This window comes from Centroberyx gerrardi, chromosome 2, assembly GCF_048128805.1.
Source record: "Centroberyx gerrardi isolate f3 chromosome 2, fCenGer3.hap1.cur.20231027, whole genome shotgun sequence".
In the NCBI taxonomy this organism is placed as follows: Eukaryota; Metazoa; Chordata; class Actinopteri; order Beryciformes; family Berycidae; genus Centroberyx; species Centroberyx gerrardi.
In genome coordinates, this window is record NC_135998.1 from 34080702 (window position 1) to 34100613 (window position 19912).

Consider the following 19912-nt stretch of genomic DNA (forward strand, 5'->3'; position numbering starts at 1 on the left):
CAGAATTGAAAAACAGAAAATATGTAGTAACCCTATAGGCCGCTCTGTTCTCTACAATACTTGAAAAGTTTTGTGTCATTTTCTCTGTTATGCTCTGAGTCTGGAACAAATCTCCTGAACAGGTATGGAAAAAGTACTTTGATGACCCTTTACAGCGTGTAAAAGTTAGTTAAAGCTGCACTAGGCAAGATGTTTCTGTGAAAATACACCTGTCTCCTCTTAAATCACAAAGTGGAGCTGCAACAGGGAAAAGAGTCCTGTCCCCACTAACTGAGATGTAGATTCACCGAATTTCCTCTAATTCTTATTACTGGGGTGTCGAGTACGTTCAGTCTTCAGTGTGGGAAATATTCTCAGTGCACAAGAAGTGATAAATCGAAATTAAAGGTCCCATATGGTATAAAGCAGGACTCCCCTTGCCTCTGTGATGATAAAGGAGTTGGGTGGTCTATCTAAACATGGTGAAAGTATCAAAACGCACGGTCGGCAACTAAATCCACACAATCCATATTAGAAAAGCGAGCCTCTAAACGAGCCGTTTGGACTTCCGTAACTTTGTGGCGTCACAAAGGTTCGCTCGTTATCATTTCTGTAAGAAATAATAGACTAACAAAGTGTTTTTTTCAAAGCGGTTGAGCGGTTGTCATTGGTTATTACCGGAGAGTTTTCCCTACCTGTAGCCGCCGGGCCGCGGCGTCTCACGTTTCACTCTTGAAACGGTTAGCCAATCGGAACAGAGGGGTCGTTAATATTAATGAGCCTTAAAGACACGGCGACAGAAACAGCCTGTTCTTGGTAAGGCTCAGAGAGATGCTGGAAAATGAACGTGGAAAAATGGATTGAGAGTGTTTTTGGTTCATGACACCACACACACAGCTTTGAATGGACCTCAAGACACAAAATAAAACACTAGAAAGTGGAGAATATGGAGCTTTAAGAGCAAAATCCACAAGTGTTTAGGAGAGACTTATGGATTTTGCTCTTGAGTTTCTTAAGTGAGCGCTGCATCCGGAGACAGTTGGACTCACCAATGATGGCCGATCCTCTTCACCTCCACCAGACACCAAGACGACAAAATTTAGCTCAGTTTAGTGACATCATGTTACAGGATTTCTGGGTAGTGAAGTCCTCAAAATTCAAACATTTACCTCTCGCTGCCACGTGGGGCGCCAACATGTGAATTTGCCTAGTGGAGCTTTAACTTATGGAAAAGTACCATAAGTACACAGTAATACTATGGTAGTACTTACTGAAATGTGATAAAACTGTGACACAATTGTAGACAAGAAGCAACAGGTTGTACTATGAGCTAATCCACAGGCTAATCCACTGAAATATAGCCTCTGTAAAGGGTTTCAAGTACTTTAGCAGGTGTTTTTCACAGTACATTTTGGGACGGGTTCAGTTCCATCTTTTATCGTATGTGTTGTTTTGTTTTTTATAAACTCAATCATGTCTGCACTTCATTCGCCTTATTTTCTTTGTGTGTTTGAGCGTACAGAACAAAAACCTGATGTTGCAATCTGTTTTTGACTCGCTGGAGTTGGGAAATGGCATCAAACTATCATCCTTACTGTCACACCACAAGGCCAGTATCATTAGCTGTATTTTTTTTAATTATTAGTATGTTTTTGAATAGTGTGAGCAATGCATTCATTCAGGCTGGGAGCACTGATGCTGCAGATCGCACAGCTGGGAATCGTCCTGTACATCTGTACGTCTGTATTCTGCCTTTGTGTGTTTTACTTCTGATTTGTGAACATGGCCTTTTGATGTCCATCATTTGGTTGATTTATTTTAAATGACCTCTCATGATTGTTTTATCCTGTTTGCTTGTTAGTGTTTGTCTTTCATATTGTGTGTATGGTAAAGGTTTCAAAGCACGGTGAACCGCTGTTTTTGAATGCTGGCACTGACTTATAAGGTGTATTATATTGATTTCAGTGCCTCTGTAAAAATATATTTTTAAACATTTTGAATGAATAAAGAATGCTGTAAAAGAAATTGGGTTACGGAGCCTTTGTGTTTTGATAACTCAAAAGTACTTTCTTTGATTCTGTCTGTATTTGGATTTTTTATTTTTTTAAATAATAGGCTGGAAAATCGTCATATTACCCCCTGGTGTGTTCAAAGCTAAGTGAGAGGCATCTGACTTTAGGCAATTTGATATAAAATTAAATACAGAAAGTGTTGAATCAAACATGTCAGGAATACTATTGCCTTGTAAAAACATAATTACTTTATTGATAGTAATTACATGCTGGTTTCTGAAGAAGAAATTGAGTTTTTATAACATTTTATTGCAAAGAACTTTATTCTAGGTTATAGATTACAACCTCTTCTATTCAGGAAGGAATGATCTGGTATTTGTGTAGTTCGTTTTTTCCATGAGAAATTATTCTGTATTTGTCAGTGGAGTAATGAATGGGATTTTTCTAATGAATGAAGGCAGCGCGTTAGGTGACACTTTCCTCCTCATACTCTGTTATGCATACAGCACAACAGACTTTTTGGACTTAGCAAAAGGCACAACCAGATATTTCAGTGTAATATTGAGCAACAAAATACTGGACATAATCAGAGCCATAATCAGCATTCCTACACAGGTCTGGGGAGTATGGAAAACTATAGAAAATGAATATGATTTAATTTGACGTTTTTGGGGAATTATGCAGTAGGTCCATCCTGATGTCTTGAGAGAGAGACTAGGAACAAAAAAGTGGACTATAGAAAAAGTGGCTCAGCAGACCAGGAATCCACAAAGTAAAGAAAAGAGGAGCGTCTGCGTCTCTGCAGACACACACTGTCACACACATGACTGAGTAGGGTCATTTTTTGGATGAGTTTATGCTATTTCAAGGGGGAAAATCCTGCCCCCTGTGATTTAGTGTTGATGTACTACTGTAAAAAATAACCAGAGGGTTGTGAGGAAAGACAGGATAAAAAAAAAAATGAGCCAGATTTTTAGTGGAACATTGAGTTCTCTATTCACTTGACTTTCTCTGGGAGTGTGACTCATCAACACGGGAAATCAGGAGAAATTTTTGTTGTCCCGATTCAAGTGATTCAGACAGCTGTTGTACAGAAGTTCATTAACTCCCTGTGCTGAGCGTCTTTTCCGCTCAGTCAGTGATTGACTTGGGTTACAGAAAGTCACATGGAGGCGTCCTGCTGACTCAGCACGCTCAAGGACATACTGTGTGATAGATAGATGGATAGATAGATAGATAGAGAGATAGATAGATACCTTTATTGTCACTGTATGAGTACAATGAAATGTCGTTTGGAGCAAGCCTATAGATGCCTAATTAAGGATAAAAACTATAAGAAAATATAAACACTATAGAGCATAAGATACAACAATATAAAATAGATAAGAACGAAATAATACTGTATATGCACAGAATAAAAGAGTGAAATGTCCGGTACTGGGAGCAAGTGGAGCCAGTAATGCAGCATCGTTGGAGAGATATTGCTCACTGGTGTCGTCATTACTGGAAAAAAATATTACTCCCTAAGAAAAGTAATCAGTTACTCTACTCGTTACATTACTTTTGCGCTGCACCCTAAAACGATTGTGCTAGTCTGACTTGGACTGATAAATATTGTAGATCGAAGCCTCATTAGCAGCAGAAGAGTCTAAATAATGACAGACACTAAATCTGTCTTTAAGGTTTTTAATAAAGACAGAGCTGCAGCATTAGATTCCCTTTTTGTTGGCTCGGTCATGTCGCTCTACTGTGATTCTGATACTTCATGGTGTAATTATTGTCACATGATTCAGTTTGTGGTGCAGGAGTGTAATCTTCACATAATTTGTGTCCACAACACGTAATCTGCTTTCCAGAGTTTGTGCTCATATCACAAAACTTTATGAGACGGTGATGTGCTTTTAACTTGCTTTGGGTAGCAGATGGGTGTGTGTTGTATCAGGACAGTTGAAATACTTTACTGTGATTGTGTAAACTTTCTGATAATCATTGTATTGTCCCATAATGCCACACATCTAGCGCCAAAGCGGACTAAAACAATGTCTAATATAAATTTAAAAGTCTTATTAAGTTCTACACTACACATCTTTCAGCATATCTGGTGCATCAGATTCTGTCGGTATTGGAACCCAAACATGCTGTATATCATCTGAGCCTCAGTCACTTTCATTCAGTTTCACTGCAGTGATGAAAGGAACAGATCAGAAGGTGTGCTGTGTGACTTCTCCTCTTCATATATTTAACCTTATTTAAACATTGACAGACAAACAGACAAACTGTCCGCTCTCAGCACGTTAGGAGAGTTAATAAATAGAAGATGGGCCCTGAAATATACTTTAATGCACAGGGTCTGACGTGTGTGTGTGTGTGTGTGTGTGTGTGTGTGTGTGTGTGTGTGTGTGTGTGTTCGGATATTGGAGGAAAATGTTCTCATTGGTGACATGATCATCACTGGGTTGTCTAACTGAATTCGACTGAAGGGACGGATGACCGTGCTGACACAGCAGTTCAGAAATCAAATTCTATCAGGATTTGAATAGAATACAATAGAAAACAATAGGTAACACTTTATTTGGATAGTCCAATGTTGATACTCAACTATTTAATTTAATTACCTTCTAAGGGTCTAGAAAGTAACTATATTGGACAGTGTTTCTGCACTGTTTAAATGATGTACTTGATTGATTCTGTTCATCTTGACTGTATTTATTATTATTATGTGACTTTTCTTACCTAAGTGTTTTATCTTCTTATGTGTTTCTTGTAAGCAACTTTTCTGTACAGTTTGTCCTCCATGCTGCGCTCTTGGCCTGGTCTCTCTTGCAAAAGAGATTTTTAATCTCAGTGAGAGTTACCTTAAATAAAGGTTAAAACAATAAAATAAAAAAGACTATCAGGTGACAAAAAGTAGATGTTCAACAAAGTGCCACTTGTCTGTTTGATGCATCTGTACAGACTCTGTAACCCGAACCTGATGCTATTTTTAAACCTAAACCCAACCCTAAGATTAACTCTAGCCCGGACATTGAATATCTGTAGACTTTTCACACAATGACGAGTATCACATGAAACTCAGCAGACATCTTAGTGACATTATAGTCACTTGATAGGAAGTTGAGTATCAACATTGATCCATAAAGTGTAAACCTACAACAGAACAGAATTTGAAATCTTATTGATTGCCCTCTAAAAGCACATTGAAGGTCACCCTCCAGTTTCCACTCCAAACACCTTTGGGAAAAAAAGGAAATGTGTCACTATTATTATTACTCATATACAGTCAAATCAGCCAACAAAATAAATGATAAAAGTCTGTAATAAATATGATACAATCAAAAAAAAAAAAAAAAAAGAATTTGAAATCTAACCCTAACACCTTTCCTGATTTGTCATAGTGATTAAATCTCACATCAGTCCAATATACAATCAATCAGTCAGAAAATATTGATTGTCCCCCCACCCTCCCTGTGGTGTTCATTTAGCTCATTAGCTAACTCTGGCACATTTACATTGATGTGGAAACTGAAATGTTGATTAATGTGCACTGTCCCTGGTAAATAAATAAATAAATAAATAAATAAATGGCTGTACACATGGACTCTGAATGTCAGGTAATTCAGGGTTTTTGGGGTCAAAGTGAACATCTTACCTTATGCATTTCCTCACTGATGAAACTGCTGACATCCAGAATGACTTTGCCCCTACAACAAACAATTATTTTCTCATTGGCTTTGAAAATATGGTAATTATGTTGGCAAATAATATAGCATCAGTGTATCACCTCATGGCCTAATGAATATTTTGTGTATAAGGGTGTCTGGTGTCTGACACAGCGTTTCCTGGTGAGACTGCTGATGTTGTCGACTCTAACACACACTTTGGGACGCAGTTGGAGATAATTGGAGAGTTTGACTGCTAAAACAGTTTAAGTGGCTAGTTGACTTTAGGAAGAAGCAGCCAATTTAGTTTCCTGCCCTAGTTACAGCTATTGTGTGTTTTAAATGTCTCAAAACTCATCTTTTACACTCAGAAAAAAAGGTACAGCCATTGGTTCTCTTTGACAAAAAGGTTCAGCCTTCGTGGCAAAAGGTGCTTTGCTTTTTTTTTTTTTTTACAATCTATGTTAGCTTTCTGTTGATGTCTCTGTCAAGTTTATTTTTTTATGATTATTGCCCCTTTTGCTGTGGTAGGTGTGTTGTGTTCATGACTTTTCCTTTTCATATATGTAACCCTATTGATATACTATATAAATAAAGATTTACTTACAATTAACAAAAGGTGCTGAACTTAATTTCTAAAGCCAATTTCTGATGTTGACAATTAACTGTCAAGCTGCTCTGAGCTGTCTTCAGATGCCAAGACACCCCACCAGAATAGAATAGAATAGAATAGAATAGAATAGAATAGAATAGAATAGAATAGAATAGAATAGAAAAGCCCTGACCCAAATTCAACCAACTGAAATCATTCCAAATACAATAATAATCCATTGAATCATCCATTCATTTATTAGGTTGATTTATCAAAAAACAATATTATAGAATCATCTCTAAAATACTGTAAAAAAAAGTGACAAAAAACCCCAGATCCCTTTACCAAAAAAATAGTACAAGGTAGAACAGAAAAGTAACAACAGTATCAAGTACAATAAGATGGAGGAGAGAAGTGGATCAAAACAGCCATGAGAAAGTAAATTATGTTGTGTGATCTTTCAATATGACGAACCATGCAAAGACTTTGTTAACTTCCAAAGTCTTACAGAGAAAAGAAAGTCCTACACACCGAGCTGTTGAATAGATGATGAGTTTACTATTTGATGTTTATGTCATTTTTGTTTTGTTAAATAATATATTCAAAATAATGCCTTGACAGACTTTGACCCCTTTTATTTCCTATGCACCGGCACATAGATCTCTGTTGGGTTTATATCTCTAGTTAATTACTGAAGGAAATAACTAGTCAGTAAGTGTTAATTAATGATGTGCTACTTGTTGTTAATGTCCCTTCCTGGGGCAAAATAAATGTAACATCTATAGTTAATGGATATTCCCTTCACAGAATAATCAGTTGTCAGTCTGTTAACTCAACAACACCGTCACAGACACAAGCTCAATAAAAACATATTGGTGTCATTCAAGTATCAGTTAAGGCAGTGTTTTGATGTTGAATGTCAACATTATGTCACAAATGAGAGTCATGGGTTTATGTCCCCTAAAATATTTACTCCTTCTCTGTTAATCACTAGCATGATTCCAAGTCAAAGTAATATATGGAAAAAATGCCTGACAAATCAAATAAGTGTATGAAAATATAAAATGATCCCTCGACATTCACAAACAGAAATGGCTACATTCTATTACAAGGCCATCTCACCGGGGCATTTATTTGACACAAATATGTTCATGTGAGAATAAAAATATCCTTTTTGAATGATTACACAGGTAAAACATTAGCCTATACTCCTGGACTTGAAACGTATTATTTTAATGATTTCCCATTTGGCCCCAGCAGGACGAAACACAAAAGGAAAACACAGTGATTCACCAGAGAGGGAATGTCTGCTCACTATTTCGCTTGTCACAAAATGACTGTGAAAATGAAACCTTTCAACCAAACACATGGGCGCCACACTGTCATCAGTTTATTCAATAAACTTCAAAACGAAATACATTTTGGGAGCACCAAAACAGTGAGAAGACACTTGTTATGGTTCAGCACCTGAGAAGAGATCTTGGATCTGTGTAAAAGCTTTACTTTCCACGAGGAGGACAGGTCACAAGTCTGTTTCTTTTGGGTGACCGGAGAACTTCACATGTTGTAATGAGCCGTTGTTCCAGAGCAAAACCTGCGACGCTCAGTTCCAGACCCGGACTGAAGTCGTCTTCCCGGCATGTAGACGAGACGGCTCGCCACGCGCTTGTGTCAGGAAAGGGTTTCAAGCCGCCTCTTAAAAGTGATGTGAGGTCCAGTTGTTCAGCTAATGGTCGAGGTCAGAGTTGAAAGCCTGGGAGATACTGGTGATACTGGCTGAATCCCAGCGTCTGGACTCCAGACTCATGGAGTTTTGGACGACGTCACCGGCGTGTCCAGCGTAGTGTGTGAGGGCGAGGCGGTGTGAGGGCTTGAAGTAATATGAAAAGGGGAGGCGAGACAGGCTTTATGACATCACACGTTGCCTTGGATACAGCTTGACTTTCTTCATCAATCGGATGAAAACAGATTTGGAAATCGGATGCAAAACATGTTTGTCTGAAGATACACACAAGTGCAATCAAACAAAATGTTCTTGCTAATACCAGGTATGTTTGTTGTGTTTACATTTCTTGGATGCTTCCCTAGTATTTTTCTCATATATATAGTCATATATAGTAATTTATTGATTGCTTGCACTGATGCTATGAATTATGAGCAATTCCCTTTGAAATGTCTGCAGGTTTGCAGACTCACTTACAGCTGGCATGGAAGGCTCCACAAGTTCACATCAGAGCCCTTAAGCACTTGCTGATTTTGCAGTGAGAAAGCCCTAAACCACGCCTCCTCAAAGTCCGTGAGGCCGTGAAACACAAACAGCAAAGTCCACAAGTCCAGGATAACTCAGGACTTTTGGATGGGGGCACGCTACAAAGTCCGCAAGTCCAGGGAAGTCTTTTGGATTCAGCAAATGTCCGGACTTCCCTGGACTTGAGGACTTTGCGGCGCGCTCCCATGAAGTCCAGGAGGGGTTCAGGCTTGTCCCTTGCCGAAATTCATTGAGTCCGTAAGGGGCTTTCATGCGGACTTCTAGGGGGGCTCTACGCTACCTGCAGACTTTACTAGTAAGATTTCCCACAGTTCATTGCACTACAGATATAAAAGCCACCAGGTGACATAGATCCCATTAGCACCTTTATTTAGTCTCGCCACCCTGCACCCTTGCAAACTCATGTGTTCACGCTGAACACTTTACATCAGTCTACGTAAAACCAGAGTCTGCGAGGCTCAGTCTGAGCGTCTGGAGTCCGGACATTCGGATTCAGCAGTTGAAATTCAGCCAATTTTTCCATCTTCTTCTTCTTCCTCCTCCTCTTCCAGCTCCTCTACACCACAGAGTCATCGGACGTGCGCTCCACTGCTGCCGCCCTGCTGTTTGCATGGAGAACTGCAGCGTGAACTGTGTAAAACAACAAGCTGCCCATGTCTCTGTCGTTCTTCCCAAAGAAGGCTCCTCTCCTCAGGGCGTCGATGACCGAGGTGTTGCAGCCGGCGAGGAGCACGCTCACCCCCACTTCCTTATAGTCCTTGACCAGCCCTTTAAAGGTGGCCATGCCTGTGGAGTCTATGAAGGGAATGGCGGAGCAGTCTAGAACTATCGTGTGGAAGTCCAGTTGTCTTTGGACGAGTCCTATACTGACTTCTCCGTTGTTTTTGTCCGCTCCAGCCTTGGCCAGCTTGGCGGCCATGTCTTTGGCCTTCTTCTCCGCCTTTCTCCTGTGGGTCAGCTCCAGGAAAGGCTCCACCCCAACAGCTTTGTAGAGGGATTTGAGGAAGGAGTCCTTGTTGGCGTAGTACAGAGGAGCCTGGAAGCGGAAGACCTGGACTCGAGGAGGTGCTGTGAGGTTCTTGTACTCCTCCATGTCCTCGTAAAGCTCGGTATCACTGGCCCGGCCCAGGAGAGACACCTGACATGAGATTAGATGAGATTAGGGATAGATTGACACATTGGTTTGGAGATATATGGGGCAGACACTTTTATTAGATATCAGATATCAGCCAGTCACTTTCTTCCCCTGCTGATATGATGGAGGTTCCTTCCTGACCACAGCTGCATAAAAACAGTCTGTAAAACATGCAATGAAATTTTGTATTCTTTGCACATTTTTCTTATTGATTTAATTGTTAAATTATGATTTTTGTAATTCATTCTTAATTTAAAGGCAGTAATGTATTGAATAGGCTCTACCTATTCAATACTGCTGCTAAACATGAAAGAAAAAATTTCATCAGTCTGGTTTCAGTAGAGAGTTTTAGTGTTTTAGGGGTGGAAACACTGAATCCTTGTATTTTTTGTCATGAAAATCTGGCCTTTTTCAAAAAATGTTTGTGCCATTTTCAAGATACTAAAAATTGACACAAAATATCAGCTACCGGAGACTTCAGTCTAAAAGTAATAGCATGGATATCAGCCTTCAAAAACCCATATCGGTTGAACATTAGATGAGATAGTAGCTTGATGTTAGAATGTTTTTTCTGAAAGCTTTGCTCTAATTTATCCTGATGTCCGAATTTTCAGTGAATGCCTTGAAATCCCTTCGATCCGACTTAAACCCTAACCCTAACCCTAACCCTAACCCGACTTAACCCTAACCCTAACCCTAACCCGACTTAACCCTAACCCTAAACCCTAACCCTAACCCTAACCACTAATCAATCTTAATTTGGTTTTTACTCACTTTAGGGTTCTGGGTCTGACAGATGACACACAGCATGGAAAAGATGATTCCAACCAGGAGGCCCAACTCGACACTGATCAGAGCCGTGGCTGCCATAGCGACCAGCCAAACCACGGCGTCGGTCCGGCCGGCGCGCCACTTGGCCGGAACGTCCCGGAACTTCCTCAGCGCCCCACGCAGGCTGACAATTATAATACAGGCGAGGACGCACTTCTGGAGGGCGTAGAAGTAAGGAGCGAAGAAGAGCAGGACGAGGAGGACGACCAGAGCGCTGACCAGACTCGACACCTGATGGAGAGAGAGAGAGACGGAGAGAAAGACAAAGAGAGAGAATTTTATAACATATTCTTTCAATAAAGGCATTATGAATAGATAAAACACACTGTGGTTTGCAGCGACAGACAGAGAGAAACTGAAGCTGATTATCAAATCCAAGAATGTGAAATCAGTACTTGTTTCATTGTGGATAAAAAGTGTCTGTGTAGATTCATTCTACACAGATTTATTTAGTCATCCACAAAGTAAGATGTCCAAAAAAAACCCAATAGAAACAAAATCCACTGTTCTTAAAATGAAGAGAAGACGTTTCACCATTCATCCGAGAGGCTTCATCAGTTCTATTTTGTGCTGGGGAATTTCCCAGCATTTAACCTCTGTCTAGACTTCAAGTCCAGTAGATTTTGTTTCTATTTTTCTTCGGTGTGTGCTTGGCGTCGCACGATCAATTCAGACGCACAGGTAATCATTTCCCCAGCTGTTTCACCCGGCTCTGTACTACAGACTATAGCGCTGTTTGAATGTGATGTGTCGTTCTCGCAATGAATCTTGGGGCTTCCCAGTCGTTCTTGTCGTCCAAGTCACCATCTGACGCGAACTCCCTCTGCCCTCAGTGTTCTTTTTTTTTTTGGAATCGTACTTTGGCCGTCAGATATTACGTCAAACGCATCATGGAAGACACAAGAATGCACGAGCACGCATTTTGAGGTAATCAATAACCTGTATCATCACTCACAACTGCTTTAAGTTTGGAGATGAGATGAGACACAACTACCTTTCATTACTCTTTAACCTCCTTACTTCCATACTCTGTAAAACTCTGTCAGTCTCCTCAGCCTCAGAGTTGGTGACTCTCCTCTATATTATGCAGTTAAGTATTAAGTGAAGGTGGAATCACTGTTAGAGCAGTTGGCAATAGAGTGAAGCAAAACAGAAATGTATTTATGTGAAACTGTCACAGATTATTGCTTCAAAAAAATCATCACTGTCGAGTACAACCCTATTAATTTGGATTGGCACAACATAGAAAATGAATGAATCAGTCAATCAAACAAAAATGAATATAAAAATTTTTTAATTCATAAAACAGGCGCACCAGGTAAACGCAACATCCTGGGTTTGAATTCGGCCCAGGAGTTTGGTCCTTTATATGTCATCCCTCTCTCTCAGTCTTTCCTGTCTCTCTCGACTTTGAACTGTCTAATAAAAGTGACAATAGCACAAAAAAAATATAAATAGCATGTCACCTGTGTCTGGCAGCCTGTGGAGTCCTTCACCATGGTTTTAGCCAGCGCTGCACTGGTGGTGAAACAGTGGAAGAAGGAGGGGATGATATTACAGAAACCGATGGCCAGCATCTCCTGGTTGGGACGCACCGTGTAGCCGTTCTTCTTTGCAAACATCTCCGACAGAGACACTGTGAAGGCAAAACTAAAGATAAAACAGAACTTTATTGCACTAGTCTTTGACCTCATCGACACACACACACACACACAGTGTTAAGCAGTACCTAATGACAGCCAGAGGGATGGCATCCAGCGCCACTCGTGGCATCAGGTCAAAACTGGGCACCTTGGGGGGGATGAACCCTGTGGGGATGTGACCGGAAACACTGGAGCCATAATGGCTGTTCAGGTCTCCAAAATGGCTGGCCAGCGTCGCTCCAGCCACGACTATCAGCTCAGTAGGCAGAGGGATCTTCAGACGATCCTTGTAGCGATCCTGGATCTCCTTCCCTGCCACTGTAATTCAAAATTCAAGGTGTTATTCCCAATCAAAAAAAGACAAAACAAACAATCAAACAAACAAAACGTTAGGAATTTGTTTCAGTGTATCATCAAAGGGTGTCAAGAAACATCAGAAATCAAAACAATATATATCTCGAGATGTGGATTACAGGGGAGCAGCTGTACTTCCAGAATTTCTGAATGTATAATTTATTTAAGTAATAATTATTAATAATTTACTTAGTTGCATGGGCGCTCTTTGATAGAGATCTCTATGGTCTAGGGTAAAAGCTTAGCATGGAAATTATTTATAGTATCAACAGCATATACCATGAATTAAAGGAAAAATCCACCTTAAAACACTTTAACACACTTTAAAAACAGGTATTGGTGATGTGTCTTTTTGGGACCATTTTGTTGTTTGGTGATGTATTTTTCTTGTTTTCGCAGATGCTGACCTGCCATTTTGCAGCGACGTTCAACAATCATACAGGGAGAAATACATCATAGAAGAGGCAAAGAGACCAATTTCTCCACCCACAGGAGCAGGAAATAGACCAGAATGCAATGCAGCATCAAGACAGGTTGTGTTTTTGAGCGAGGGGCGTGACTCTGACTGTTTCTCGACTGGAATAACTTGCTCTTTTGCTGTTACTATACTATCATTAAACACTATTCCTCTCTCAAGTTCACACCCGTACTCTGGGGGTTGACGAAAGGCATTCTGGGAAATATAGGAAATCACTAACTGCAGTAGAAGTAGACGAGGCAGGTTGAGGGAAAGTGGGTTCACCAAAAAAATGACAACACTTCACAAATAACAGTGTAAGAGGATCCGAAGGTGGATTTTTCCTTTACAATATACTGTATATAACGGATGTATTTACCTAAGATGGAGATACAGATGGCGCTGGTGATGAGGTCACACATGTTGGTGTTGTGGATGTTGGCGAAGATGTTGATCCAGGTGACGACGACCGTGCCGTAGCCCTGGTGCCGGGGGATCTTCAGACCCAGAAGGTATTTAGCCTGAACGGTCAGGATGGTGAACGAGGCTCCCGTGGCAAAACCGTCCAGCATGGGACCGGAGAGGTAGACGGAGACGAAGCCGAGCCTGAACACCGCCATCAGGACCTGGGGAGGAGGAAGAGGAGGGAAGAGGAGAGAGCGAGAGGAACAGGAGGGAAGGGAAGAAAGAGAGAAGAAAGAGAAAAAACAAAAACTAGGAGAAAGAGGAAGAGGAAAGATGGAAGTAGAAGTAGAAATGTGGTGAAAGACGGAGAAGACGGCACAACAGGGCATGGGAGGGAAATGCAATGAAGAGGAGCCGGGAAGGAAAAAGAAAAATGGAAAAGAGGAGGGAAGAAGAAGGGAAGAAGAGGAGGAGGAATAGACGGGAAATGAGACCAAAGCGGTATAAGGCAAGCGGAGTCACACAGGCAGACAGAGAGATGGAAAAGTAGAACGAGAGTAGAAAGAGAGACAGGATTAGAGGATGAGACTTACAAAGGTAAACCTACAGTGTTTTTAGCACAGCTGGTTTGTCATCCTCATTGCATCTGACCTATATTTCACCCAGTCTGAATGCAGGTCCCAGTTTTAATAAACGTACAATATTTCACTTTTAGATTAAAGGAACATATCAACCTTTTTTAGCAAAGTAGAAATTGCATCAAAATTGATAGAACTTGTCTCCTATACTAAAGATGAGTAAGTTAGCTAATTAGAGCAGAGATCCAACAGAAATGTCTAGTGAAGAGATAATATATCACCATGCTAAATACTAAAACATAATAATAAGTAAGTAAGTAAGTAAGTATGTAAAGTTTCATGTATATAGCACCTTTTAACACCAGAGTTACAAAGTGCTTCACAAAGACAAAAGAGCAGTATACAGAAACAAAACAAAACAGCAAGGACAAACTAATAATACTATAATAATACTACCTAATACTAAAAAGTAATACTGTTTTGTCATTTGCTTTTTTGGCTCGTGAGCGAGGCTTTTTAGCGTTTTTTTAGCTGAAAATGAAAAACAGACAAAAGGAAAGAGGGCAAAACAGTAGTGCAACAGTCAATTGGAACATGAATATAAAATGATAAAACACTGTAAAATTAAACTTAATAAAATGCCTGTTTAAATAAGTAGGTTTTAAGAAGTGATTTAAAATGGGAGGCTGAATCTAACTGATCCTTCACCTGGTAGATGCCAGCCAGGAAGGTGAGAGCAGCTGCTATGCTGATGGCGTAACACTCCTTGCCGCACGCCAGGCCCATCAGCTCCACGCCGCCCGACAGGTTGGTGCCGTCCGTCCCGTTCAGGATACCAGGACCCGGTGATTTGGTGCCAGAGTCTTCATTAGGGTCAAAACCTGCCAGATACACCTCCTTATCAACCACCTGAAGGCAATTAGAAAGCATCAGTAACAGAGGTGGGGACTCGAGTCACATGACTTGGACTCGAGTCACAGTTTTAATTCACTTGATGCATGAAGAGAAGACTTGAGACTTGACTTGACTTGGGTTCTGGTGACTTGGGACTTGACTCTGACTTGTACTTTGATGACTTGAAAAGGTTTCTAAAGTCTTGACTTGAGATCTTGTGTTTGTGTAAATGACTTAGATTGAAAGTGATGAGATTTGTTCCAGCAGACGACTGAATTTAAATTCTGTTTTCTGAATTTGTATGGAATGATTGAATTTATTGAAGTTGAAACTGACTATAGAAATCAAACTCATGATGCTCTTACAAAGTTTTTATCCTATTAAAACCATATTGCATTGAAAAGTCCTAGATATTTAGTTTTCTTTAAGATATTAAATTGATACTGGACTCTTGATTTGTTCTGGCTTGACTTGCTGTTCTACATTTAGACTTGAGACTTGACATTAATGACATGGACTTGACTTGGTAATCTACATTTAGACTTGGGACTTGACTTGAGACTTGTGGAAAAATGACCTTAGACTCCAGGTTATGAGGGGACTTCAGGCTAAACAAAGTGTTTGTTGGAGTGTATTTTCCAGAGAAATTCACCATCCATCAGCCTGGATTTGATAGCTTCTTTAAAAGTGTAATCATAATCGACCATTGCTTACGAACTTTCCCTCTCCCCCACCGATCAATTACCTGGCCGACCATGAGGCTCATGAGGCTGAAGATCCCCACTGAAACGTGTCTGGACGTCCCCATGAAGAAGTAGATGATGTTGGCGAAAAACGAGGTGTACAAGCCGTAGACGGGCTCCACTCCGGCCAGCAGGCAGTAGGCGATGGCCTGGGGCACCAAGATGATCCCCACGATCAGCCCGGACATCACATCGCCCCAAACATACTCCCGCAGCTTGTATTTGGGCAGCCAGCGCACCACAGGGAAGAACCCGGTTAAGGTGGCTCGGACCCGGGGGACGGAGCACGTCACCCCCCGCTTCAGCTTCGATTTCACGGCAGAAATCGGCGGTTGTCGCTGGCGGACGCGGCGCTCCAGGAGAGGCGGAAGGGCCGGCGGGGTTTCTGTGGCCTTGGCGGCCTCCTCCATTGCCTTGAGGAGGGAGGGAAGGCGGCGAGGTGAGAGGTTGAAGGTGGGGTCGGGGAGGAGGCGGTCAGCTGTTCTCCTGGGAGATCACAGAGACAGACGGATAGAAAAGACAGGGGAGGGAGAGGGGGAAATGGCAACAGACAGAGAGAGAAACAAACACAAACGTCAGTAGTCGTCATGAGACTCTTAAGTCATAGATATGGTTTCTTCCTCTCAGGGTTTGTTCACACCAAGCATGTTTGCAGCAGTTTAATCAAGTTCTGAACCGTTTACTCCTTTAGTTTGTCTAGGTGAGAACGATGACATTTGACCTCTGGTGGCGCAAATAACGGCACCGAGAGTCTCAGTCCTCTAACAAGAGAACTAACTACAGGAAACAATCCCAAAACGCAAGGTATTATGGGTAGAAGGAGATGGATGTTGACATCTGATAGCCAGCAGTTCCTCATGCTTGGAAAGCCCAGCAGAACAAATGTTGGCTTTGTGAATGTTGGCGAAGATGTTGATCAAGGTCATGATGGTGGCTCTAGAAAGAAGCCCTCGCTCTTTGATTCTGAGGGACTGACACCAAAACCTGACGTTTACTGCTGATGTTTTACATCCTGAAACATTTTCTCATATCAAACTCCACTGTAGCTGCTGGAAACATCTGGAGGTGACGTCACCTCGTCTACGATTGGACAGTTATCCACCAAGAAGAAAAATACAACAAACAACTAAACAACTAAACAACAACTAAAATGCAAAGTACATCACCAATACCTATTTTTTAACAGTGTTTTAAGGTGGAGTTTTGCTTTAAAGGCATACTGAATAGGATTCTGCCAGTTGTGGCTTGTAAACACAACTTTCAAAGTTGACCCCTCCTCCCTCGCTCAACAAGACATGAAGCCACGCCTCCTGAACGTGGTTTCCAGTACAGCGAAGCGAAACACCAAGCAGACAAGGCTCGTTCCAAAACGAGAGTGAATCTGTTAGCTTCAGAGCGACGCAGAGTTGGCCTGTTTTCTGTTGGACAGGTAGCTGCTGGTTAGCTTAGCTATCAGCTTTTCTACTACAAAGAAACTACGCTAACAACAGTAGCTAGCTGCAGCTCATATACACACTGTCTGTGTATATGTCCAGAACTCCAGTTCCTCTGTATCAGAGTTCAGACCGCTACCGCAGCCAGAGAGGCTTTTAGATATAAAAGGACTCAGCAGTGGTTTTGGTTGCAGGACTCACCTGCTGACAAAAGGTCGACGCCCAGACACGTCCCGAACATTCAGAAATAAGAAAGTCCAGGCAGAAGGCAGCAGGCTGTCTGCAGACACACACACTGTCACACACCACCAATGGGCCAGAAGGAATGACTGAGTAGGATCATTTTTGGATGAGGTTAAGCTATTTCAAAGGGGAAAATCCTGCTCTTCATGCCTTTAAGTTTAGTGTAAAAATATTTTTTTTATGCCCTATATATTTTCTGGCTGTAGGTGCAAGAAAAAAAGTGCAAAAAATGTAAAGACATCAATTGGAAAACACACCAGAGATTTCCCCTTGTGCTTCACAGTTGACTTTTTGCCAACTAAAGAGAAGGTCTATAGGTTTAATCTGTGCCTCATTTTTCTTCCTCTATATTTAACCCAGGAGCAAACATTATCCTTAAATAAATCCCAAAGGAGTTTATCATTTTCCTGTGTTTTTCGTCCAACATTAGACAGCATCATTCACCGCTCACTACCTTGACAGTGGAAACAGTTACTGCAAGGGAAACAGTGCAAATAGGTCAGTCAGCAACAAATATTCTTAATGGGTTCATAGTCCCACAGAGAGTCAATATAGTAATTTATACTCACTCTAATGACCTTTCATGCACTTTCCACCAATATGGCACCTTGTCATAAACTCTGATAATGGTCATTAAACACTGATCTCTGCCACCAGAACATGTTGTCTGGACAGAAACTATGCAATCCACACCTGAACCGTCTCCCTGGGCAAGAAACATCACAGATCCCGACTTCAAGGACTTAAACTCGAGTTCGACTAGTAGGGGTTTTTGTACTGAAGCTCCCAGTTACTAATATTCTATGCCGATATTCAATGTGTTTAAATCTCCCATTACTTGTATGACTTTGAGCTACAATTACCCATGCAATTGTCAAAAGTAACTTAATTTCTGTTAATTTAATGACAAACAACTGTTTCATGCCACCTAATATATAGTGACTATTTGCTAAATCTTATCTGCAAACCAAACTCCCTTCACTGGGCCAATAAAAATTATATTTCAATATTGGCCTCATTAAATGTCAGATTTCGGCAAGTCAGTGTCGTCCAGCTCTGATAAGATGGAGGCTCCTCTCTGAGTTCCCACGGAAGCCTAGTGAAACAAGCTAGAATTGACCTAAAGCAACACTGACACGGTTTCTCTCTCACTTTCTGAAATGAAGCCAACTGTTCGACACATTAAATTATTATTATTATTATTGTTCCAGAGGTCACTTGTTTTCAGTAGCAGCTGAGTCCCAGCAGAGATAACTGTCACAGAAACCATAAAAGAGACGTCTTATCGGCCTCGGCCATCGTAATCACATTACACTGGCATGTGCTGTGATTTAGGCTTCCTGTGGCGGCGCCGTCAAACAGCCTCCGCTGCCCTCTGATTGGCTGATACGGCAGGGGATGAAAAAACAAACAACCTTCTGATGGATAATTTATATTATATTTCTTGTGCTTTTGTAGGATGCAGTAACGTGGTATTGGTTTTGCACTGATGTGTGTCTCTGGTTTCATCATTTGACGTCTCTGTTGTAGTGATTTGTTGTGTTTTTTGAATCCTGTCTGCAAGCCACAATTTCCTTGCAGTGTTAAGTTTCCTTGAGTTTTGTTGCTGCGAAACCTCAAATCTCCCGAATGTGAACTTTTCAGGAACTAAGAAAAACAGCCTTGGTGTTCAGCTTGACCACCTGGCATTTTTGACTTTATCCAATGGGGATTCGGTTTCATAAAACAAAGGGTGGTCGAATGTTATAAACTCATAGGGTTAACCCTAAGAACATGTAATACTTCAATTAAAGTTAAAAAAAAAATTGGAGCTACCAGGTTTTCACACAACAACAGCGATATGCCACATATGCCTTCTAAGCCTTACACTGCACATTTATTTTGTGTCCTAGATATATAAGACACCAGACAAGAAGTTGATGCATATGAGTCTGAGATCCGCAAAAATCCTACCTGAATTTCTTATATAACAGACAAAAAAATACTGGAACACAAGAATAATGAACCTGTGTGGCTTCAAGGTGCAACACATAAAACGAAAGGCCTGTTTGTCTCACACACACACAGCATGTTTCACATCAAAGACCTTTTACATCAACTGAAGAGCTACAAGGCAGCTTTGTTGAACACTTCAGCCAACAGATGAAAACTCTCCACCTCAACACGCTTTTCTTCACGGTAGAAAGAAACACACACAGCTGATGAACTGCTGAACACAGCAGGAGTCGCACCGCAGACCCTTTAGAAACAAAAAAATATTTATTTCACTGTCAGCCCCGAACAACACCGACCACAACCGATTAAAGCCGTTTCTGTGACCGTTTCTAATCGATGTTCTCCTCCCTTCATCATGTGAAGCTCCCCGCCGCTGCTTAGAAATGACCTTAATGCTTCCTTTCAGGGGCGGAGCTTAGCTTTCCTGCATATGGGTGCAAGCTAAAGTTGAGATCTTTGTCTACCCAACATTATAGGTCGAAAAGGGCAAAAATAATAACTTATCAGCAGACTGAAATTACAGTTAAAGGTCATTTATTGCGCTACAGAAAATGCAGCATTAATTCTCAGTGAGCTGCCAAAACTACAATGTGAGCGTTTAGTCAAAATTTGGCGTATTTATTCACTAGTTATTCACAAACAACTTTTTTTTCCCCAAATCTGCCATATTGCACCAAACCTACAACTTAA

The 19912-nt window shown here is 41.1% G+C and overlaps 2 protein-coding genes across 2 annotated transcripts in view; one reads left to right on the forward strand and one right to left on the reverse strand.

Moving 5' to 3' along the window:
- LOC139917330 (anthrax toxin receptor 2-like) overlaps window positions 1-19912 on the forward strand; it is a 261176-nt gene that overhangs the window by 38859 nt on the left and 202405 nt on the right. The window lies entirely within an intron of this gene.
- On the reverse strand, window positions 9068-15961 carry slc26a1 (solute carrier family 26 member 1). Its single transcript, XM_071906435.2, has 7 exons — window positions 15554-15961; window positions 14623-14823; window positions 13311-13557; window positions 12207-12438; window positions 11944-12127; window positions 10421-10708; window positions 9068-9649 (listed from the first exon to the last, which is right to left on the reverse strand). Exons 1-7 carry the CDS (start codon window positions 15959-15961, stop codon window positions 9068-9070), a joined length of 2142 nt encoding a protein of 713 aa, XP_071762536.2.

What these genes read in the sequence shown, in the direction of transcription:
- slc26a1 (XM_071906435.2), bottom strand. Translation starts at nt 15,961, where the DNA reads ATGGAGGAGGCCGCCAAGGCCACAGAAACCCCGCCGGCCCTTCCGCCT. An exon ending in CATCTGTATCTCCATCTTAG is followed by an intron (nt 12,439 to 13,310) that starts GTAAATACATCC and finishes TTTGAATTACAG; the next exon opens with TGGCAGGGAAGGAGATCCAG. An exon ending in CCACAGGCTGCCAGACACAG is followed by an intron (nt 10,709 to 11,943) that starts GTGACATGCTAT and finishes TCTCTCCATCAG; the next exon opens with GTGTCGAGTCTGGTCAGCGC.